This window comes from Neoarius graeffei, chromosome 3 (genome assembly GCF_027579695.1).
Source record: "Neoarius graeffei isolate fNeoGra1 chromosome 3, fNeoGra1.pri, whole genome shotgun sequence".
NCBI classification, from domain to species: domain Eukaryota; kingdom Metazoa; phylum Chordata; class Actinopteri; order Siluriformes; family Ariidae; genus Neoarius; species Neoarius graeffei.
In genome coordinates, this window is record NC_083571.1 from 106,276,114 (window position 1) to 106,300,391 (window position 24,278).

At 45.8% G+C, this 24,278-nt stretch overlaps 1 protein-coding gene across 4 annotated transcripts in view; it reads left to right on the plus strand.

Annotated features, from left to right (window-relative positions):
• The window catches only part of rbm25b (RNA binding motif protein 25b), a 36,767-nt gene that overhangs the window by 7,272 nt on the left and 5,217 nt on the right, over window positions 1-24,278 (plus strand). For 3 of the 4 annotated variants that reach the window (XR_009654399.1, XM_060917856.1, XM_060917857.1), the window contains exons 7-15: window positions 2,111-2,296; window positions 5,368-5,451; window positions 11,596-11,858; window positions 12,329-12,355; window positions 14,510-14,636; window positions 14,733-14,822; window positions 14,965-15,038; window positions 16,002-16,152; window positions 16,688-17,081. Coding sequence is in view for 3 of the 4 variants with exons in the window: in XM_060917856.1 (XP_060773839.1) it covers window positions 2,111-2,296; window positions 5,368-5,451; window positions 11,596-11,858; window positions 12,329-12,355; window positions 14,510-14,636; window positions 14,733-14,822; window positions 14,965-15,038; window positions 16,002-16,152; window positions 16,688-17,081 (1,396 nt within the window). In the remaining variant the exon portion in view is untranslated. The remainder of the gene's footprint in view (window positions 1-2,110; window positions 2,297-5,367; window positions 5,452-11,595; window positions 11,859-12,328; window positions 12,356-14,509; window positions 14,637-14,732; window positions 14,823-14,964; window positions 15,039-16,001; window positions 16,153-16,687; window positions 17,082-24,278) is intronic. The other variant, XM_060917858.1, reaches the window with a different exon arrangement.

Genomic DNA, 24,278 nt, shown 5'->3' on the forward strand with positions numbered 1-24,278 from the left:
CGCTGATGTCGCATAGCGTGGCAGAGGCCCCCCCCACACACACACAAACACACTAAGTTCCAGGAAAAAAAAAAAGAAAAAATCCAGGCATGCAGGTACTAGGACCATGCAGAAAGTGTGCCTGCTCAAAAACAGGAGAGGGTGCAGGCACTAGGACCATGCAGAAACAGCCCCCACTCAAGCGACGCTCTCCTCTCGCGTGCTCAAAAACGATTCAAACAGTAGTTAGCAATGTCGGGAAAAGATGGAGGACATGCTTTTTTTTTTTCCCCCTCCCCCTTCAAAAAAAGAAAAAGTGAGACTGATGTCTTTGGACTAGTCATGAAAGTGTTCCGGAATTCTGGATTTTTAGATTTTCCACCGGATTTTTTCCACTAATGACCCGGAAATCTGGATATTTGACAAAACTCTTGAAAACCTCCGGTTTTCCGAATGGAGAAATTTATTTTTCAGATTTTTCACGTTCCTAGACGCGGCGTAATACTTCGCATCGTCCTTGCATGGGCGCAGTCCTTAAATAGCCCAAACACAGTTCATTGATTAAAGACAGGTGTTCTTTGATAACGGCGTGCGTGCTGGAGCTCGTTAGGCGCACCTTCAGGTGCACGTGCTAAGGCACGCAGGACTGACACCATTCTGCGCAACACAATCGCACTAGAAAGCATGTTCAAGCTGCCAGTGTAGCTGCAGTCTTTTTTTAGTTGCGAATTACGAGTATTTTCTCTTGTGTTAATAATTCGCCATGTCAAAACAAGCAAAACTTTCCTCCTTCTTTCGACGTGAAGAGAGGTAAGCAATTTATTTTTTATATATATATATTCCCCCATCAAAGTTGCATTTTGTGGCTTCAAAGCTAAGTTTTAGTGCCGTTTCTAGAACACAACATCAAGAAAACATGGAAGAAACAGCAATAATGGAAGAGCCGGTTTCTAAGCTGCCTAAAACTAGCAATAGTAATTTATTTTTTGTTACATAATGCGCTCAGGCTGCCAGTCAATGTGTGACACACACACCCTACGCCCCTGATTTATATGAGAAATTTGGTATTCATTGGTGTGTTTAAATTTACAGACAATACGAACTAATGTAAACAATTGGCTTCAACTCGCATAAATCTGAATTGGAAATGTTTAGTTCACTTTAGCTTCTGCAAACGGACAACTCTACTAAAAGATTGATAAACGAGGCTCAATATCCCCAACATTGAAACCTGAAAGCTTTAGAAACTCTAACAGACCTTTACTTTTTAACAGTACTGTTTTGGGATTTTGCTGAGTTTACCTTCAACTGTCTGATTTTTTTTTTTTTTTCAAAGTACTGAACTGTGTAGGCAGGAAAATCACCGCGTTTTCTAAATGCACTCCTGAAAATTAATCGTTAACTAGGGGAATTAAATTTGATATTTTTGACATGTTAATCATTAATGTACATGAAAGAAAAAGGCTTAAAAGTTATAACTTGTTTTAGTGAAAATAAGTACTAGAATGCGGGTTTTGCATGTTTATTAAAATATTTTCGGGGGACGTTGCCCCCCATTTCAGGGTTTTTTCCTTTGCTCCACTTTCATCTCTATCGGGGACACTATATTAATTTAGCTGATGTTCTGTTAAGAATATTCATAGTGAGATCGTGTTGGAATATAATATCAGTATGTAAACATCTTCAAGTTAGCTAGCCATAGAAAATGACTTATTTTTTTATTCCAAATGAGCACAGTCGGTCTACTACTGTATTTCAGTCAGCATAAATCAGAGTAGTGATAGGCAGTGGAGAAGACTGAAAACACATAAAAGAAATAAGCTCTCCATGACTTTCTGATTAGAATTGTAAATGTTTCATATGCCATTTTAATCTCTAAATCACTATAGTATAACACTTTCTTTCATGAAAGTATTTTTATTTAAGGAATGAGTGTATATTAACAAATGAAATGAAGTTGACCAGACAAAACATGAAATATCTTGGGCTCATACTGTCTGCAATGAAAAGTTCTTTTTTTTTTTTAAATATATATTAATGTTTTTTTCTTTATTTCTACTTTGTTGTACATTTGATTTATTTGTGCTTTTCTGTACACACTGCATCAAGGCTTGTCCTTTCCTTTTGTCAGAATGAGAAAGCTGGGGAGGCGGGTGAGGATGAAGAGGAAGTTTTGGATGAAGAAACACAGAAACGGGACCAGATAGTGAAGGGAGCAATTGATGGCCTGATCCGGGAGTATTCCAGCGAGCTCAACGCTCCCTCTCAGGATGACGAGTCCAGCCGCCGGAAGAAGAAGAAGGAGAAAAAAGAAGAGGTGTGCTACCGAGCTTAGCTTATGATAAAAGGGTCTTTACATGACGTACCACTTATCGTTCTCCTTACATACATTGCTATCATAAGTGGATACAATGACAGGCTATTTTTAAATCTAGTGATCAAGGAGTGTGCCATATCAAAAGAAATGGTATGAAGTTCTGAATTCAAAGCTGGTTTTATTGTCCCCCTAGGTTAAATAGAACAGAAATTACAGCTGTTTGAAATTCAGTTTTTAGAAATTTAATTTTTTTTCCCCCCTCAGCCTTATTTGGCTGCTTCCAGCAATATACATCCATCTTGAGAAAGTAAAGTAAAGCACCTTCAGGAGCAATTCTTGTGCCCAAAACATCTATCAATTGCTCAGATTTTTAAAATAACCTTTTGCGCCAGTGTGTGGTTTTTTTTTTTTATTTTTATTTTTTTTTTTTTTAATTTATTTTGAAATTTAATTGCATTATTTGCATAGTGAGATGGCGTAAACTGCTCAAATCACTTTCAACAACTGAGCAATGGCACGACTTATCATTAAGGATAACAATCTACATAGATTCCTATTAAAGTATTAAATCTGTGCTCTCTGACTGTATTCTCTTCTCGACAACTCACCTAATAGAGATCTTGCAGTCACGTGACCGGAAAGTACACAGCCGCCATCTTGTCGGTAAAATACACAGCTGAATACTGCTGCACTCGTGTACAGAATGGATCAATTTCAACCGACGGACTACACGGCTCATTTTTCTAATGAACAGATAACTAGATATATGTCTAAAATAAACGATCTACAGATTAGTGACCCTTATGGCTTACCGGACGGAGTTTTCACGACCGGATTTTGAACTGCCAGCGGAATACCCAGATGTGTATAATTACCTCATTAACTTTCCCTCGCTGTTCAGTGGTGAAGCACTGCGTGCTTATAAATCTCTGGACAGTTATCTTTACAGAAATTCAGGATTTGTCAGCGACCCAGATGTGGCATCTTGTAAACAAGAATCCTCATTGGATGTGTAAGTCACTTAAGTATTGAGTATAGCACTGACTAGCCGATTATAGCATAGAATAAGGTAATTCCAGCTGTAATTCCAAATCGTCCGTCTTGTTTACCATGGATCTGGCGTTGGAGAGGTAGAGGCTTAGCAGTGGAGGTTTGAGTGGCTGTTTTCTGAGCTTAGTCAACAGGCCGCTCTGCAGCCTCGCTTTTGCTTCCGCTCCTGGCGCCGCCTCCTTCGCTTTGCTTCCGATAACAATCCACGGAGACCCCGCTGGTCTCGCTATCTTGTCCGTAATGTTTTTTTTTTTTTCTCGTCCGGAATGTTGTGCATGCGATGGAAATCGCTACAAACCGTCATTTTCTGCTGGAAACCAATGTCCAGTAAGTCCATACGGTTGTAGTGGATATTGAAGTCCGGTACAGATGAACAACACGCAAAAATACACACAAACATAAAAAACGCGCACAGGTAGGGAGAGCTTGTAGCTGCAGCCGTTGTAGTAGAATTGTATATAGTAGGGTTTTCCAGAAGAAAAGGTAGAAGTAGAAGCAGAAGTAGAAGGCGGCAATATGGCGTTTGACCGACAAGATGGCGTCTGTCACAATCTGGATCGGCTGTGACGTCACATGCAAGTGCTCCATTGGCATAAAAACGCCCCTTATTGCATGTGATGGCACAACAAGGCAAAGGGTGGCAGTACAGTTCCACATGTTACTTTTCAGAGGGCGGCGCTCAAAAGTGCTGTGTATTACGTTTCTAATCAAATGTGACTTCTTCAAAACAATATGATTAATATCCCTGAACCTTCTCTTTTTTCCTCCATCCTCCAGAATCCAATGTTTTTATTGTTCTCCATAGAAAGATACACATCTGTTGACTGTGACTAGAAATTCTGCTGTCTCTGACCGGCTTCCGGTTTGACTGAAATTACCGTGAAAAGGCCCACCGGGGTCACGATTGTTCCCGACCTCTGTTGTTGATTGGCCGACTCTGGCTGAAATAGAAAAAGCGCTAGAGTGGGTCATCGGCTTTCGACCAAAATCGAACACGGCCGTGCCCAGCAGTTTCACCGTCAAGATTCAGAAAAAAGACCGCCGTGTCAAAAGTAATCATCTCATTCTCATCTCATTATCTCTAGCCGCTTTATCCTTCTACAGGGTCGCAGGCAAGCTGGAGCCTATCCCAGCTGACTACGGGCGAAAGGCGGGGTACACCCTGGACAAGTCGCCAGGTCATCACAGGGCTGACACATAGACACAGACAACCATTCACATTCACACCTACGGTCAATTTAGAGTCACCAGTTAACCTAACCTGCATGTCTTTGGACTGTGGGGGAAACCGGAGCACCCAGAGGAAACCCACGCGGACACGGGGAGAACATGCAAACTCCACACAGAAAGGCCCTCGCCGGCCCTGGGGCTCGAACCCAGGACCTTCTTGCTGTGAGGCAACAGCGCTAACCACTACACCACCGTGCCGCCCCAAAAGTAATCAGTATCGTGCAAATCTGAGTGCATATTCTGAAAACTCCATTTTTTTCCCCCTATAAAATACCCAACTCTTGTGAAGCTGAACCTGTTTGTTGGTACAGAGCAATCGAAAATTTGCAATTTACTATGTAAACGGATGGGCGCTTCCTGCACGGCAAGCGCTGCCGGCATTGCTAATTATGGTGCGAGGTCAGGGTAGAACACCCTGGTACAGAATGCGCTCACAAATCATAAAGAGAATGGCACAGATTTAAAACACAAGACGAAGTAATAGACAATTCAATAATTTCACAAATTAAACAGTTTAATACCCATTACCCAAAGATATTTCATGCAAATGTATGGAGACTTGGGCATGTGTTTGCGTGTGCGATAAACACTTATTACATGTTGTTTACTAGCATTGAAGCTCCTCTGCAAAACTAATGAAACACTTTTTGGCTTCTAGGGGGTGGACGTAATCTTGGATAGAATTACGGTGCATTAGGTTTAATCATTTGTGAAACCTCAGTCAGGTAGCATTAATGTTTTGAGATGATGTCATTTAAAATGGTGTCACATGGTCTGTGTACCCTGTTTAGGAGGACATCAATGCCATCGAAATGGAAGAGGACAAGAGAGATTTGATCTCCAGGGAGATCAACAAATTCCGTGATACTCACAAGGTAACCCATTGACAACCTTCTTTCACTTTCCAGCTAGTGCAACAAAAACCTGTACACCTGTAGTTCAGATAGCTCAACCAGAACAACATGAATAGAATAGATATTCTGAGCCTTCTGGAGGCTTAAGGTTAAATTGGCTTTACTGAGCAGGTTACAGATTGCTTTCTTAGAGTGCCTGAACTTCGACACAGAGGAGTTCAGTTCTGTGACCATGAAATCGAGTTGCATAGACTCAGATGATACCTAGACAGGGTCTAAAACCCTAAGATTTATTCACTCCAAACTGTTTTAGTCCAAGACTAGGTTTAATTTGTGTCTTGGAAAACATCCCTGTCTTTCCTGGATTAGTGTCTTGCGTTTAAAAAGAAAAAAAAAAAAAAAGACAGGGTCGCCATCTTAAGGGCCTGAAATTTAGAAGCTCCTCAAACTTTTAGTCAGACATAAAAATGCATGCACATAATGTAAACTTCCCTCCAAGCTAATCTGTTCATTAAACCCCACCATTATGATAGAGATCATATGGTGACTAAAGCAAGATGAATCTCACAGCTTTGGAAAAAGTTGCAAGGATAGGATGTAAGTATGATCTTCTCATTCTTTTCTACGTATACTGGGCGCCCCCTTCTGGAGGACTCGCACAGGAGCAACTGTTCTGTGGCTTTGGGGAAATTCGTTGACATGTGGATCTAGTGTACTGTAGGTGCAAATTTCAGTAGTTTGCAAACAATTCAAGATAGTTGACTTCCCTGCAGTGTTCGATATTCTTCTGAATATCTCTTCTATTCACAAGAGGCCAGTGAACCTGTGTGGGTCCCCCCCAATTTAAGATGATGTTCATGCTATAAATGATTACAGCTGACTGAATAACCACTGAATTGTGGCACAGTTGTGTCACACAATGTGACAGTAGGGGGCGCCCCTCCACAGCACGAGGATACTCTGAAGACTTTGCAGGTATGAGCTAGCCCTGTGTGTGAGCACTTCATTCTTTCCCACTTGCTTATGCGTGCCTTTGGTAACTTTGTTTCCCTCTTTCTGCTTTCCTGACACTTTTTTTTCTTTTTCTTCCCCTTCTCATTTTCTGTTCTAGTTTTAGATTCCCCCCACCACCACCACCGGTTTATTCCATTTTCACATAAAATACTAGTTTCTCATTCTCCTGTATGCATTTCACTGCATTTTGTCTAACATGAATCCAGAAAAAAATTTAATAAGTTTTTAAAATTTAGAGGTAAAACGGTAGTGTACATTACATTCATTCATATATAAAAAATATTTTACTTTAATCATAGCGTACATTTGTATAATGGTAGCCTAATAACATTGGGGCCATATCAGTCAGCTATAAGTCAGCAAAATATATGCAAATGCTGGTAAGTAGTTGTCATGGAACAAAGCACTGCCTGCTGAAGTATGGAGATTTTTGCCTCCACCTTGTCCCTAACCAGGATAAAGCATTTACAGAAGATAAAAGAACGAATGCATTGTTGGTCGTTGTCTCTTACTTTGGTATACCTTTCTTTCTTTTACAACATACCATACAAATGTACTTATGTACTTATCTGTTGCCGTAGCTGAATTAGATGGCAAAATCATGTTTTAACCTTTTTTTTTTTTTTTTTTCCCCCAACAGAGATTTTGCCAGTGATTTTATATTTTGGAAACAGAAATATTTTACCAAAATATATTGCCTTGGCTTCCTGCCTGCAAAAACCATGCAAGTTAAAGAACCAGTTTAAAAAAAAAAAAGTCTGATATCCAAAAGCTTTTTTGGAGTATTATTAGAAGGCACAGCTAAAGCAATTCTGCTTGTAATCAGTGTCTGGTGAAAATGTAGTCATCAGCAGAAGGCGTTTTTGTGGCTACTGCCTCACATAGAGGCGGTAGCCACTATGTCATCGTGATATAAGAATGAGTTTAACAGTCGCGCATGCGCATACAGGTGTTCCGATTAAAATGGCCGGTGAGTGTGTACAGTTCGGTTCACCATTCGAAATAAATGGACTAGACTAAAGAAATCGCTTTCAGACATGTTTATGCTTATTACCGAGGGAAAGTGCGTTCGTATTTTAAAGTATACTCCGGGTTGTCCCCCTTTCCTCGCCTTCTTCGGCCAGTGGTCCCATGTGCGATGTAGATGTGACGCACTTCCGAGTTGTTACGGGAAGTTGTCGAAAAGAGATCACTGAGCTCTAGCGCCGGGCCTTTTCCGGGAAATAAGAGTTTGGGTCATGGCGACAGCGTGTGTATGTCAGCCTCAGTTCGGAGGTTTCAGTTTCGAAAACTGTAAGAGGTAAGGGTAGAATAATATAAAGTACAGACACTTGGTACAGTATATTTGACTTCTGTGATTGTTCATTTTTTGATTACGCTTCATTTTTGTGGCTACTGCCTCATAGAGTAAATATTAGTGCTGTCAAGCGATTAAAATATTTAATCGCGATTAATGTCGCGACTGTCATAGTTAACTCACGATTAATCGCAATTTAATCGCACATTTTTGTCACATGAAAAACCATTGTAATTCTCTTATCAGCATAAAAAGTGAATGGGCTTGCTCACCGTTCGAACTACGGGAAATGTTGGGGGGGTCTCTAAAATATAGAGTGCTCCGAGACGATGCTAAAAATAGTAACCATGCGGTCGGCGCGGCCATCTTGGAAGTCACTCGCTCCAGAGCGCGTATAGAGTACACATCATAGAGTAAACATTCACCGATTCGTTTCCGCGTTAGAGGGCTTAGAAGCTTTGATTTTTTTAAGAATTTAGACATCTGAAGTGATGGAGCACTACTGTGAAAGTTTGGATAAGCAGGCACGGGAGCGTTATGCTGTGAAGGTACGTTTCATTGGGAATGTAGATCCATACACTGTTAGTGAGAAGGAATGGAAAGCTGACCCCAGCTTGTTGCCGCATAATTATCAATTATTTTAGTCAGTGAATAAAATGTAGGCCTAGTATGTAACTTGTACTAACAGCATGTGTACATAAACATTACTAGGCCTAGATCTTAAATACCATTTGATGCAACAATGCACTGCAGTAGACATAAGCTACCTAATGTGACAAATATATCCATTAATCATTGCTGAAAGTACATAGAAAAGATAAGTTTGTATCACATTTATTTTAGTAACTATGAAATTCAAGACAATTTAACCTACCTGTCACAAAGTGATCAGAACAAATCCAGATACAGTCTAGTTGTCCTAAATTTGATCGGTTAATGGCAGCCAGCCACTGTCGTCTCCTCCGCTTGCTTTTCTCCTGTGCTGCAGTTCCCGGGTTTGTCACGACTTTAGGGAGTCTGTGGAAGCTTTTGCCACCCTTTTACCCCCGGCTACTACAGCCAACAATGACACACGTATTCGGCATTTTGCTTCGCTGAGCAACAACAATGCACTGACACAGCGACGTTTGACTTCCAATATGGCCGCCGCCGGGTTCTCGCTGATCTCGAAGCACTCTATTGGCAAAATGATGTTTATTGACATAGCAATCGTGTGTAACGGGAAGCATTTGCATATCCGAAGTGAGCGCGCGATGGAGATCCGCGCTCTGAGACAAGCGCAAGCACCCCCAAGGGAAAAAAAAGGGACCCCCTGAAAATATCGGCATAGTTCGAACACTGGTTGTACCAATGTGTTTTTTTTTTTTTTTTTTTTTTTTTTTTTTTTTATTGCAGAGCATAACACGTCTTGTCACAGCCACTGCAAAGTGGGGCTGGAGCTGCCGATGGGAAAACGAAACTTAAGCCGAGCACCGTGGCTCTTCGGGGGAGGGCAGAGGACTCTGGCTGTGTGGGGCGTGGCATCATGTCACAGAGCGTTAATCTCGCGATAAAAAAATTATCGCCGTTAAAATTGAGTCAAGTTAACGCATTAATAACGCGACATTTTTGACAGCACTAGTAAATATATATGCCATATTTACTGTATGGACGTGGTATCAGAAAACAATTTTATTTATAAGCAGTAGCTACCTGTACCCATAGGGTACCTGTTTTTAGATGCATGTTAAATGTTTAAATTGTATAATAAAAATACTGACTGAATTAGTGATTATTTCCCCACCAGTGTTAGTATGACCAGATTGGTTGAGTGAAGACAACATGAGGCTTGTGTAAGTGCCATGATTTTATGCTTTAAATGATACAAGTGACGACTCATTTTACAATTATTTTTAATTTAACATTTTTCCATAAGTAGGTCAGGTTATAAATGTGGTGAAAGGAATCTTTTAAATGTAATTTTTTCACTTATGGGACAAACCACGCTTTAATATACTAGAAGTTGTGGTTGACACATCTACAAAATAGTTCAGGAGAACCTTTGAACTTCAAAACTGTAATAATAATATTATTTAGCAATTTCCGCATGTCAGCAGGCTGCACGCCAGTAAATGATAATGCTTTCCAAGCAGTTCTGGCTCTACACAAGGAATTTATTGAGTTCCAGCTGTTTATACCGGTCCAGGCGGAGATGTTGTCGCGCCATCTGTGTCGGGGTCGACCGCGGCTTCTCGCCCCTGCTACCATTCCTTCTACAAACGCTTTTGAGTGTTCTTTGTTGTTCCGTAACTGTGTTTTGTTGTTTCATAACTGTATAAAGGAGGAACTGTCGAAATTTGACCACATGAAAGGTTTTTGTAGGCTGCCACACATCTCTTATCTAAAGGAATTGTCTAATAAACTAGATTTTTATGTTTAGATTTATGCTTGGCAGATTCTTTCATCCAAGGCAGTTAAAAATCATTGTGCATTGTCCAGTTCAAGAATGAGATGTAGGAAGAACACAGAGAACTATTTATACGCGTTGGAGAGAGAGTAAGTATTCCGGAGTGCTGTACACTGGTTATAAGTTATTCAAAGTACATGTAACGTAAATTTATTAGAAAATATTAGTAAGACACCCTAATAACTATATAATAAAGAATGAGTAACTCGAAAGGAGCATAGGCCATTGATCATCTCAGCTTCATAGACGCACACGTGTGCAAACGGCGAGAGCTGAGGCTGTCTTTGCAACACTGTTCAGGTCTATTCAAAATTGCAGTCTTCAAACATTCTTTGAAAGTTGTGAAGGGCAATTTGTAGCACCATTTAACCCAGCTCAAATGACCAGTTTCACTTGTCTTTTTCACCGCTGCTTCTAGCATCACTCACCAATCCTCTTGCTCTTTCTCTTGCTTTCTCTGCTTGTGTTATTCATCTTCGCTCTTGGCATCATGCATCACACTCACGGTTTTCTGGATTTATTCCTGTATAAATCTGAATTTGGAACGAAACCCCTTGTTGAGCTGTACTTTGTCCAAAAAAAAAAAAGTGTCCTGATTTACTCATAATGAATAATGGCATTTACATAGACATGAATACAGACTGTTGTAAAACCGTGCGTGTTTTTGCTGGCTGAAGGGTCTTTTCATACTCGCTGAGTTAAGTCCCTCGGAGAACCCAGGCCACCAGCAGATGGGGTAAGCCAGCCTCTACAAATTCATTTGTTGCCCTTTCTGTCCAATCACAGAAATCAACAGAGTACCGTTTATACAATGCTGCTCTCACCACGTTTTCACAAAATGTTTTGGAAGTTGTTTGTCATGTAAGAAGCAACGGAAACGTTTTCTGAATTGATTTTCTCCTGCAAATCCTTTGACCTGCTTTTCCTCCCAGGCCTAACATAAAGGCTTGTAGGGGCAGCGAAGCTCTGAATCCATAGCTCAACACCTGTAAGTCCAAAACAACTAGTTTCACAAGGATTGAAGTCTTTCTCTTGCTGATATTATGAGGTGGAAACCCTGTACAGCGTCCTATTACCTGATTGTGCTCCTTGTTGTTTGAAATGTGTGAAGCAGGGCTGAAAGTAAAGTGGTTTCCAGGGTTTTTATGTAGCTTTTGAGATGTAAATGGGGAAAGAGTTATTGTTTACAGTGCAAAACAAAGACTTTAGAGCAGTTTCTTTCTTTCTTGCCTCAAACAAATACGCTAATTTACTGACATTGTGGTGGGTGGACTCTCTCTTTTGTAGCCCTTATAGTGGAGAGGAACTGTAAACCACTTCATCTCTGCAGTCTAGACTAGAATCATACTGTGCTGTCCATCTGTTAACTGTATGAACGCTCAGTCTCTGTCTCTGTCCCTCTCTGCAGAAACTCGAGGAGGAGAAAGGAAAGCGGGAGAAGGAGCGGCAGGAGCTGGAGCGCGAGCGCAGAGAGAGGGACAAGGAGCGAGAGAGGGAGCGTGAGAGGAGGGAGCGTGAAAGGGAGAAGGACCGAGAGCGGGAAAGGGAGAGAGAGCGCGAGCGTGAGCGAGAGAGGGACAGGGAGCGGGAGCGAGAGAGAGAAAGGGAGCGTGAGCGAGAGAGGGAATGGGACAGAAGCAGAGACCACAGTGAAGCTCGCAGCAGATCCAGGTGAGTACCACGCTCCTCCATTCTGGGACACAGTTATTTAAAATCAATTACTTGGCAAACTTTTATATTAGGAGTGGAAATTATGCATTTGCTATATTATAGTCACAATTTTACACATAATATGCACAATATAATATCCATTCACATTATGCCATAGTAGGCATGTAATATGCTGTGCGATGATAAATTGTGATACAAATTTATGATGATTCAAAATGATGAACTCAGTTCATTTTTCATCATCAGGCTGTGTAATCGTAGATTTTCCAAGCTGTAATTGTGTTGTTTTGAAAGCAAAGGGTACCGTAATGCCAAATAGTGGGAATGCATGTGACTTCACCCGTGGCGGAAGTAGCACAGCTCTAATGCCTCGAAAATGCACACAGAAAAGCAGATCGAAACTGGGAAAGAGCTGTTCTGTGATTGACTACAAATAGATTTAACAAGAAATCTGGGCTCTCTTTTTACAGACTGCTGAAAGCTGAAGAAAAATGGAGGTAGTATAAATGTTCATAAAAGTTTATTAGGAAAAGGTCTATTTGTTGTTTAATTATTTATTTATTTATTTATTTATTTAAAGGAATAATTTATTTAATAGGCTGTTATATTTTTCTCCAACCTTTAAATGTGGGTAAATTTATTGTTGGTTAATAGGAAAATGAAACACAAGGAATATTAATGTTGATAAAGAATAGGAAAATATATATATTTTTTTTGTAATAAAATTATTTTTCAAAAATATCGTGGGAAAATCAAATTATGAACCCAATATCATGAATCAAATTGAAAGGTGAAATTAGGTGAATTGTTACATGCCTATGCTATAGTATTGGCTTACATCTTCACATTTCAGAGGGAATAGATGTACAGTGTCTTGCAAAGGTATTCATCCCCCTTGGTGTTTGTCCTGATTTGTCACATTACAAGCTGGAATTAAAATTGATTTTTGGGGGGTTAGTACCATTTGATTTACACATGTCTACTACTTTAAAGGTGAAAGTTGTTTTATTGTGACACAGACAATTAAGATGAAAAAACAGAAATCTGGAGTGTGCATAGGTATTCACCCCCCAAAGTCAATACTTTGTAGAGCCACCTTTTGCTGCAATTCCAGCTGCAAGTCTCTTGGGGTATGTCTATTAGCTTAGCACATTTAGCCACTGGGATTTTTGCCCATTCCTCGAGGAAAAACTGCTCCAACTCCAAGTCAGATGGGTTGCGTTGGTGGACAGCGATCTTCAAGTCATGCCACAGATTCTCAATTGGATTGAGGTCTGGGCTTTGATTAGGCCATTCCAAGACATTTAAACGTTTCCCTTTAAACCACTCCAGTGTAGCTTTAGCAGTATGTTTAGGGTCATTGTCCTGCTGGAACGTGAACCTTCGTCCCAGTCTCAAACCTCTGGGCGAATCAAACAGGTTTTCCTCCAGAATTGCCCTGTATTTAGTGCCATCCATCTTTCCTTCAGTCCTGACCAGCTTTCTTGTCCCTGCAGATGAAAAACATCCCCACAGCATGATGCTGCCACCACCATGCTTCACTGTAGGAATGGTGTTCTCAGGGTATTTGTGCCACACATGGTATTTCCCATGATGACCAAAAAGATCAATTTTAGTCTCATCTGACCAGAGAATCTTCTTCCATGTGTTTGGGGGGGTCTGCCACATGCTGTTGGGCAAACTCCAAACATGTTTTCTTAAGCAATTATTATTATTTTTTTTTCTGGCCGCTCTTCCATAAAGCCCCGCTCTGTGGAGTGTACGGCTTAAAGTGATCCTGTGAACAGATACTCCCATCTCTGCTGTGGATCTTTGCAGCTCCTTCAGTGTTATCTTTGGTGTCTTTGTTGCATCTCTGATTAATGCCCTCCTTGCCCGGTCTGTGAGTTTTGGTGGGCGGTCTTCTCTTGTCAGGTTTGTAGTGGTGCCATATTCTTTCCATTTTGCTATAATGGATTTAATGGTGCTCCCTGGGATATTCAAAGTTGGGGGATATTTCTTATAACCCAACCCTGATCTATACTTCTCCACAACTTTGTCTCTGACCTGTTTGGCTCCTTGGTTTTCATGTTGCTTGCTTAGTAGTGTTGCAGAGTCAGGGTCCTTCCAGAACAGGTTGATTTATACAGACATCATGTGATACTTTGATTGCACACAGGTGGACCTTTAGTCATCTAATGATGTGACTTATGAAGTGAATTGGTTGGAGCAGCTCTTATTTAGGGGTTTCATACGAAAGGGGGTGAATACCTGTGCACACTCCAGATTTCTGTTTTTTTTTTTTCATCTTAATTATTGTTTGTGTCACAATAAAACAATTTTCACCTTTAATGTTTTGGGCATGTTGTGTAAATCAAATGGTGCTCACCCTCCAAAAATCCATTTTAATTCCAGCTTGTAATACGACTAAATAGGACAAACACGAAAGGGGATGAATACTTTTACAAGACACTGCGTCTTTGCAGAGCTTATGGTTTTAAGCAATTCTGCTGATGCCAGTGTAGTACTGACATCGTATTGCGTTCCATTCTGGCCTGCACTTTATGTAGCTCGGACAACATGACTGTATAACACCTTTTTTTCCTCTTGTTGCTTGCTGAGCTGACACTTCAGCTGTTCTCAGTGAATTCTCAATCATCATGATGTTTCAGAGAGCAAAGCCGTGATCGAGACAGAGAAAAGGATAAGAAGCGTGATCGTGAGGAAGACGAGGAGGAAGCTTATGAGCGGCGCAAGCTGGAGCGGAAGCTCCGGGAGAAGGAGGCTGCCTATCAGGAGGTTGGCAGACCTCAGGCTTTGCTCTTTCACTGTAATGTGTTCTGTATCCAGATTCCAGCCCACAATTAATTTAATGCTGTTTTATGTGCTGGGCAGAGGCTGAAAAACTGGGAACTAAGAGAGAGGAAGAAAGCCAGAGACTACGCCAAGGAATCAGAGAGAGATGATGAGCGCCGACGGGAGACGGTAAGGGAGATTTTCTTATTGCTTCTGTGTAGTCAAACATAAAACAAATCCTTATAACATCCTTCTGAAACAAGTCTGTAATTTGCCCTTGATACATTGACTGTGGACAATAACACACCTCATTCTCATTTCTCTCGATTAGACGAAAGAAGGCAAACGATTAAAGGAGTTCTTGGAGGATTATGACGATGACCGGGATGACCCTAAATACTACAAGTAATTTGCATGTTTATATCTAAATGACTCATTAGTGAGTTTGTCATGTCCTCCAACCCTGTAGCTCAGTTTGTATGTATACAGTTACTTCCTCTGGAAGTGGAAAGCAGCCATTGTAAAGCAGTGACACTGATACAGCAACGTGACTCGTTCGCTCATGGTTTTTATCCCCCGCGGGCCGAAAGGCCTGAAGGGAGAATTATGTCCTGGCAATGTCTGTCTGTCCGTCCCAGGAAGGGTGCTCACCTTCTGAAATGAACTCCTCTCTCACAATTTTTGGAGGAATTTCATGGAACTTGGCAGGATTCTTTGTGTTATGTCGGTAATATGCATATTGTAATTTTGTTCAATTTGGTCACATTTTACCAGAGTTATAGCCCTTGATTAACAAAATTATTAGACTTTGACAATTTCGCGAGTGTGTTTTTTCCTTCTGAAATGAACTCCTCTCACAATTTTTGGAGGAATTTCATGAAACCTGGTAAAAAGCATTGTTGTATGTCGGTACTACGTATATTGTTATTTTGTTCAATTCGGTCACATTTTACCAGAGTTACAGCCCTTGATTAACAACCTCGTACTTTCACAATTTTATGAAGGTGTGCTCGCCTTCTGACATCAACTGCAGTATAATTGCAATAATGCATATATTGCAGTCTCGTTCAGTTCAGTTCAGTTGCATTTTACCGGTTATGGTGTAGTTGCCATAACTCTCAGAGCACTCTTTGTTAAACATTTAATAGCCACTGCTGTATTGATTAGTCTGCTAGCCAAATCTTTTCTGAAAATATAACAAACAATTAGTACGCTACTCAAATAATATCAATCATAGTGGTGGTCCCTTTGGATTGGCTGAGGTTGAGGTTACAGATGAGCCACAGTAACTGATAAACTGGCATCTCTGTATCTTCTATAGATTTTTTATTTTTTAAACTATGTGCTGTTTCTTTGTTTGGCCTGTAGGGGAAGCGCACTGCAGAAACGCTTGCGTGATCGAGAGAAGGAGATGGAGCTAGACGAAAGAGACAGGAAACGGGAGAAGGAGGAGCTGGAGGAGATCAGGCAGAGACTGTTGGCTGAAGGACATCCTGATCCAGATGCAGAGCTACGCAGGGTATGTCCATCGTCTTCGACATGCAGTTGCAGTGACATTTTCTCAAGTGTGGGTTTTTTTTTTTTTTTTTTGTATTAAAGCAGTGGCAATATTCATTTTAAATTTGCTGCGTTTTATCTGTCAGTATGGGACATTGCTTTTAGATATACAGTGCCTTTTTAAAATTCAAGGAGTACAATATCATTTTAACACATGTCATGCTAAACTGGAGTCTATTAGCATTCTTTACTTGTTTTCCAAACGTGTCTTGGTTAATTACTGTCTTTCATTTGTCAAATCATTCTGTAATAACCCGTACATGGAATATATTTTTAAAGGAAGTTGACGAGGATTGATCATTTCTGATTTTATGAAAATAATGTTGAAATTAAATTTTTTTTTTCACCCTTTTCTCTGAATCGCAGTACATCACCACCCTTCATTTAAAATGTGACACGATTTTGAAATTGCTCGGTTTAAATTCATTTCACGAAGGTTCACAAAATTCCCTCTTTCTCAACATGTAACTTTTTTTTTTTTTTTTTTTAAATTCCAGATGGAGGAGGAGGCAGAGCGTTTGCGGCAACCCCCAGTGAAGTCAGAGCCTGAGGAAGAGCGTGAGAGCAAGCCTTCTCGTGAGGAGCGAGAGCGGGGAAGAGAGCGTGAGCGGGAACGAGACAGACGCCGGCCGAATGCCCAGTTGCAGTCAGATGACGATGTAGAGGACGGAGAAGAAGTGGAAGACGAGGAAGACGCTAAGCCGTGTCTCAAGCCCACGATGAGGCCCATCATGGCCGCCCCGTCCGTGTCCTCAGCCAGCGGTAACGCCTCACCCAACACACCAAGGGAAGAGTCGCCCTGCGGCATTATCATTCCCCATGAAAATTCACCTCCAGAAACCCAGCCACAGGAAGAGCACCGGCCCAAAATAGGCCTCAGCCTCAAACTCGGTGAGTCGGCAGGAGGAGAAAAGAGGAAAAGGAGGTTCTATTTCGTTTCTCCTGACCGCCAGAGGCGGTGCTTTCAGCACATGGATATCCATCACACGAACGTGCAGGTCGAGTAATAGTAACAACAAAGTCACGTGTGACCTGGGTGACGTCACCCTGTGACCCCGGCATAAAAGACCGGTAAACCCAGGAAGTGACCTCTTGCATCTTCTCGCGTTTGCAGGTTGCGAGTTGGAAATTGGACAAACGCGTGTTAGTTTCGTTACCCGTAGGGTTGGGGCTGTGCTTACGCATCCTCCAAGAAACTGCGTTAAGTCCACCAATTCTTTTCTCTTGTTGACTATATTCATTGGTTTTCATTCATTTAAACTAAAGCGGCGTTTCTCGCCGCTGTTATCAGTTCTGTGGCGCACGGCGCCTATCCTTGTTAACATATCAACCGCTTTGTTTTGTGTAGTCTTGTCTCCGGCCTGCTCACGGGCCGGCTGTCTTGTGTTGTACTTGTATTGCTGTTACTCCGTTAAGCTGAGCGCTCTCGCTCGGTGGAGCTAGCTGATTAGCTCTCCGAGGCGTGTCCTCGCCGCTGAAGGCCGGCTTGCTTTCGTTCAGGTAAGCGGTTTTCATTCATTTAAATTAAAGCGGTGCTTCTCGCCGCTGTTATCAGTTCTGTGGCGCACGGCGCCTATCCTTGTTAATACTATCAACCGCTTTGTTTTGTGTAGTCTTGTCTCCGGCCTGCTCACGGGCCGGCTGTCTTGTGTTGTACTTGTATTGCTGTTACTCCGTTAAGCTGAGCACTCTCGCTCGGTGGAGCTAGCTGATTAGCCCTCCGGGGCGTGTCCTCGCCGCTGGAGGCCAGCTTGCTTCGTTCAGGTAAGCGGTTTTCATTCATTTAAATTAAAGCGGTGTTTCTCGCCGCTCTTATCAGTTCTGTGGCGCTCGGCGCCTATCCTTGTTAATAATATCGACCGCCTTATTTTGTGTAGCCTTGTCTCCGGCCTGCTCACGGGCCGGCTGTCTTGTGTGTTGTATTTATATTGCTGTTACTCCGTTAAGCTGAGTGTTCTCGCTCGGTGGAATTAGCTGACTAGCCCTCCGAGGCGGTGCTCTCGCCGCGGGAGGCCAGCTTGCTGCCGCTTAGGTAAGCGGTTTTCATTCATTTAAATTAAAGCGGTGTTTCTCGCCGCTGTGGCGCACGGCACCTATCCTTGTTAATATTCCCGACCACGGGTGTGTTCGCCCGGTCGTTTTTCATTGCCGCCTGATTATTTATTTTGGGATACTTGCTTGGGGTGTTCTCGCCCTATTTCTTAAGTTCCCTTCTGCCAGCCAGGTGTCATGGACCTATTCTCTCGCTGCGCCAACTGCCGGGCCCCCCTCGAGCCGGAGGACGGCCACCGCGAGTGCCCCTCGTGCCTGGGTATTGATCACCTGCGGCAGGGGCTGACGGACATGGCCTGCGCAGACTGCATGTGCCTGAGTGTGGCTGCGCGGACCGCCAGGCTGGCTCGGTTGGATCCTCCGTCTGACATCCCCCGGGCCTCGGGGGGACAGGACATGGTGCCGGCTGCAGCAGTGGGGCCCAGCAAGCGCCGTGGGGCTCCCCCACGCGTCTCCGCTTCTAAGGCGAAAAAGAAGCGCTCGGACGATTTGGCTCGGAAGGTGGAAGCGATGTCCACCGAGCTGGAGGAGATGAAGGCCCTGCTGGTGAATCTCCAGCCTCCGCCACAGGGCAGCAGTGTTCCCGCAGCCACCCCTTCTGCCTGGCAGCCCGACCATTCACCATCACCACCGCTTCTGTCACCGGCCGTTGATGCACGCGGCCTGGATGAACTGTCGATCCGGGCGTCGGAGAGCTTTGACTGCGGTGGGTCTGTTGGTCACGACCCCACCTCTCTGGCCGGTTCCCAGGCCACCAGCCGTGGCACCGTGTCAGCGTCGGAAGGCGGACGCTCATCCATCCAGCCAACGTTGAGGGCTGCATTGGCCCGTCTGGGGTTGGACACGCCCCCGGTGGCCCAGCATCAGAGCGCTTTCTTCAGAGGTTCCACACAGCCTTCCTCGTTGTCTGTTCCGCCCTCGGCCCCATACATCGAGGAGTTACAGAGGTGTTGGGCGGACCCCAGACGCCTTTCCCACCTCCCTGGTGACTGCAGGGCCCTGGCAGCAATGCAGGACGCCCCTACCTACGGCCTCCAGCAGATGCCCAACATCTAGCCCTCCGTGGCTGCCCTCGTCCTTTCGCCCAACGAGGCTCTGCGGCCTGACGCCCGATGCCCCCGCACCCAATGCCGTGCGACCGACGACCTCATCGTGCGGGGATACGACACGGCGGCACGAATGGGTCGTATTGACAATTCCATGTCCCATCTGCTGCTGGCCCTCGCCCAGACGCTGGAGGGGACAAGCGCGGCATCACGGGAGCTGTGCGACGCGGCTCTCCAGGCCTTTGCCTACTCGTCGCGGGAACTGGGCCGGCTGATGTCGTATCTCACCCTCGCCCGCCGGCAGATATGGCTGGCACAGTCCCCTCTGGCCGAGCCCGACCGCCGTGTGCTGCGCTCTCTCCCTGTTGTCCCCGGGGAGCTGTTTGGCGAGGCCGCTCAGCAAGCCCTGGACCGGAGTGCCCAGGTCGTCCAGGCGCGGCGGCAGTTCGCTGGCCTCCGCCAGGTCCACCGCCATGGCAATACTGCCCAGTCCTCCAGGGGGCCCACACCGACTCTGTCTCGGCCACGCACCCGCCAGGGGACCAGACGGGTTGATGACTTTCGTCGCCCCACCACCTCCCGGACCCGCGGTGCCGCCCCCTACACCCAGTCCGCTCCTCGTCGCCCCCATGGTGACCGACGGGGGCGCTCTGGACGGCGCTGACATCAGCGCGCCAGCGGTCGGCCGCTTCTCCAGCGAACAGCTCCAAAGCTGGAAAGCATTGACCCCAGACCCCTGGGTGCTGGTGACCCTCACCGAGGGTTACCGCATCCAGTTCTGCCGCCGACCGCCGCGTTTTCATGGGGTCAAACACACCACCGTGAGCCATCCGGGGAAGTCCCTCGTCCTCCGGCAGGAAATCTCCACCCTCCTGGAGAAAGGAGCAATCTCTCCCGTCGACAGGCAGAGACAGCAAGGTGGGTTCTACTCCAGGTATTTTCTGGTTCCGAAGAAGGACGGCGGTATCCGCCCGATCCTCGACCTGAGGTCCCTCAACTCCCACTTAAAGACCATGAGATTCCGCATGCTGCGTACAGTGGATGTCTTACACCACATTCAGGCGGGCGACTGGTTTGCCACCGTCGACCTGAGAGACGCCTACTTCCATGTTCCCATTGCGCCACACCACAGGCAGTTCCTGCGGTTTGCCTTCGAGGGCCAGGCTTTCGAGTTCAATGTTCTGCCCTTTGGGATATCGCTGGCACCCCGTGTGTTCACCAGGTGTGTGGCAGCGGCATTGGCACCACTTCAGGCAAGGGGTTTGCGTGTCCTGCCTTACCTGGACGACTGGCTCGTCTGTTCACGGTCAGCAGCTCAGGCCCGCACCGACATCGCGACTGTGCTCTCACATGTCGCAGAGCTGGGGCTCAGGGTGAATTACAAGAAGAGCTCGCTGGTGCCCAGCCAGGAGACGACTTTCTTGGGCATGCACCTGGACTCGAGGTCGTTGATGGCAACCCCCTCCCAGACCAGGATCCACAACATCTGCCTGCTGCTTGGCCACTTCGGACGGGGCAGGTCACTCGCCCTGAAGACCTTTCAGCGCCTGCTGGGCATGCTTACGGCAGCCTCCTCTCTGGTCCCGCTGGGACTCCTGGACTTACGCCCGCTTCAGAGGTGGCTCAACGATCTCCACCTCCACCCGGTGCTGCACGGGCACAGGCTCGTGAAGGCGACGGATACTTTTGTCAGGCTCCTCCGTCCATGGAGGAGGAGGGCTTACCTTCTGCGGGGTATTCCGCTGGCGGCTATCCCCTCCCGGAGGGAGGTCATCACCACGGATGCTTCCCTGGGAGGCTGGGGTGCAGTCTGGCAATGCCGGACCGTCAGAGGCCACTGGAGTCTAGGGCAGCGACAGCAGCACATCAACGTGCTGGAGCTACGGGCTGTGTTCCTCGGCCTACAGCACTTCCTCCCAGGCCTGGCCGGCAGACACGTTCTGGTGCGGACGGACAACACTACGGTAGTGTACTACATCAACCACCAGGGAGGCACCAAGTCCCTTCAGTGCTTGGAAGTGGCCGGCCAACTTCTGCGGTGGGCCCATCGACATCTCCTGAGCCTGCGTGCCATGTACTTGCCAGGCACCGCCAACAGGGCGGCGGATCTGCTGTCCCGCCAGGACCCCGATCCCGGGGAATGGAGACTCAACCCAGCGGTGGTTCTCGCCATCTGGGAACGTTTTGGCAGGGCAGAGGTGGACCTCTTTGCCTGCCAGGAGTCGACACACTGCCCTCTGTGGTTCAGCCTCCACGGCCCCAGCTCCCTGGGCCAGGATGCGCTGGCGCATGCTTGGCCGAGGCAACTGCTGTATGCCTTCCCCCCTCTGCCGCTGATTGTGCCAACCCTACACAGGGTTGCGATGGACCACCACGGGCTGCTGCTTGTCGCCCCTCGGTGGCCGGGCCGAGTGTGGTTTCCCAAGTTGCTGCAACTTCTGAACGGCGACCCCTGGTGCCTGCCAGTGAGGACGGACCTGCTATCACAGCTGGGAGGGCAGATCTGGCACCCGGATCCAGCCCGTCTGCAGCTCTGGGTGTGGCCGCTGAAGGGCCGGACCCCCTGCTAGGTCTTTGCGAGCCGGCAGTGGTCAACACCATTGCAAGCTCTCGGGCACCCTCCACCAATGCCCTCTACGCCAACAGATGGAGGCTTTTCTCCAACTGGTGCTTAACTCGGGGGGAGGAGCCTACATGCTGCCCCCTGCCGACCATTCTACTGTTCCTCCAGTCTCTGTTTGATAAGGGTCTTACTCCTGCCACCATCAAGGTCTATGCAGCTGCCATCTCTGCTCAGCATGCCAGAGTTGGGGGAAGGACCGTGGGGTCCCACCCCTTGGTGGCACGTTTTTTGAAGGGTGCTCTCCGGTTGAGACCCCCCCGACGGAGCCGGGTACCCACATGGGATCTTCACTTGGTGCTGCAGGCTCTCTGCGACGCACCGTTTGAGCCCCTGCCCACAGCAGACATTTCATGGCTCTCCCTGAAGACTGCTTTTCTTCTGGCCATTACATCGACGAGGCGCGTCGGGGAATTGCACGCGCTGTCAGTCAGTGGGGAGTGCCTGCAGTGGCACTCCGGCGACAGTGGGGTCACCCTGTGGCCTAACCCCTCTTTCCTCCCGAAGACCCTCCCTGCTACCTTCGTCAACCAGCCCCTTAGCCTTGCGGCGTTCGAGGCGGGCCATGGTGAGAGGTCGGAACTTTTGTGCCCAGTTCGCGCCCTCAGGGTGTACATGTCGCGTACAGAGGGCTTCCGTAGGAGTGACGCCCTGTTTTTGTGCCACACAGGACCGACGAAGGGTCTGGCGCTCTCTAAGCAGAGGCTATCCAAGTGGATAGTCGAGGCCATATTACATGCCTACAGGCACAGTGGCTTCCCGATTCCTCCGGCTGTCAGGGCGCACTCTGCACGGGGCGTGGTGGCCTCATGGGCATCACTGAAGGGTGTGCCCCTTTCAGACATATGCAGCGCAGCCTCCTGGGCTTCCAGCTGCACCTTCACCAGGTTTTACCGTCTTAATGTCGTCCCACATAATCCTGTGGCGACGGCTGTCATTCCAGGCCCGTCGCAGCAGCACTGAGTACGGGTAGGCACTCCTCATGACCTGGTTGGTATTAGTCATCCATGTGCTGAAAGCACCGCCTCTGGCGGTCAGGAGAAACGAAATAGAACGAGGGTTATGTATATAACCGCGGTTCTATGAGTTTCGGATGACCGCCAGAGCTTGGCAGTCACTCGGAGTGTACACGAGAAGATTTGCCAAGAGGTCACTTCCTGGGTTTACCGGTCTTTTATGCCGGGGTCACAGGGTGACGTCACCCAGGTCACACGTGACTTTGTTGTTACTATTACTCGACCTGCACGTTCGTGTGATGGATATCCATGTGCTGAAAGCACCGCCTCTGGCGGTCATCCGAAACTCATAGAACCGCGGTTATATACATAACCCTCGTTTTCTGGGGACGTTTTGACAGTCTGTTCAAGGCACAATTTTTGCTCATTTTGATTTTCATTAATGTCAATGATTTTTTTTTTTTAAATATTATAGGTGAATCAGTATTTCTCTCTCTTAAATTAATACCACTGTTATAGATGACTTGCAACCATGTGATCAAAATGTGCTACGTCATGAGCGTCTGCCATGATGGTGGATATACAAAGCAACTAGGACGGCGGCTGCTGAAAGCGAGTCTGTAAACAATGCTGAATTTTCTCACTATTACCACTATTTGAACGGTCGAGCGAAGGTTCGATATAAAGAGAAGATAGATATGTGTGGGTTTTGACCCATATTATTTAAAAAAGTCAGATTTTTCTGAAGATAAGACGCGTCTACCGACCATCGAATACCCTGATATCGCGTTCTATCTGGTTTGGCTGCCGAAGAATCAAGTCCAACCTTGGACGAAACGTAGCCCGTGTTCTGAGTGGGTGCCCAGTCTGGATCGTTTCTATCGCATAATTTTGCTGGCGCTCCTAGAAGCGAAATGGTAATACACGTGTTGAAATTATAACAACGACCGAGTGAACCACGACAAGAGAGAACGCTCATTTTATAGCAAAATTCTAGCAACACGAAATAAAATTCTTCCATGATGATATCGAGAAAGCTTTTGAATCTCACCGGAGATAAAATGATTGCTGCAAACGCGAGCTATTTTGGTTTTAGCCTCTGTTAGATCAGCCCTGCCGATGTTGTTCAACCATGCTCGTCTCCTCTCCTCTCCGTACTAAGCCTCGGAGATTCCTCGCCCTCTTTCCGAATCACGGACGGAATTCTAAAAAATCAGAACGTGCCACGGTCACGAGTATACAGCACAAAGATGTGGTATAGCTAAAAGAATGCTTAAAGCAGTGGATAAACAGCGTCACGCACCTGTGACTGTTTTGTATGGAGTGTCGCTTGACCCTGCGTTTGTATATCCACCAACATGGCCGACATCCGGGTTTCTATTTTGCTTTGACGTCACTTGCAAGTCAAGGATAG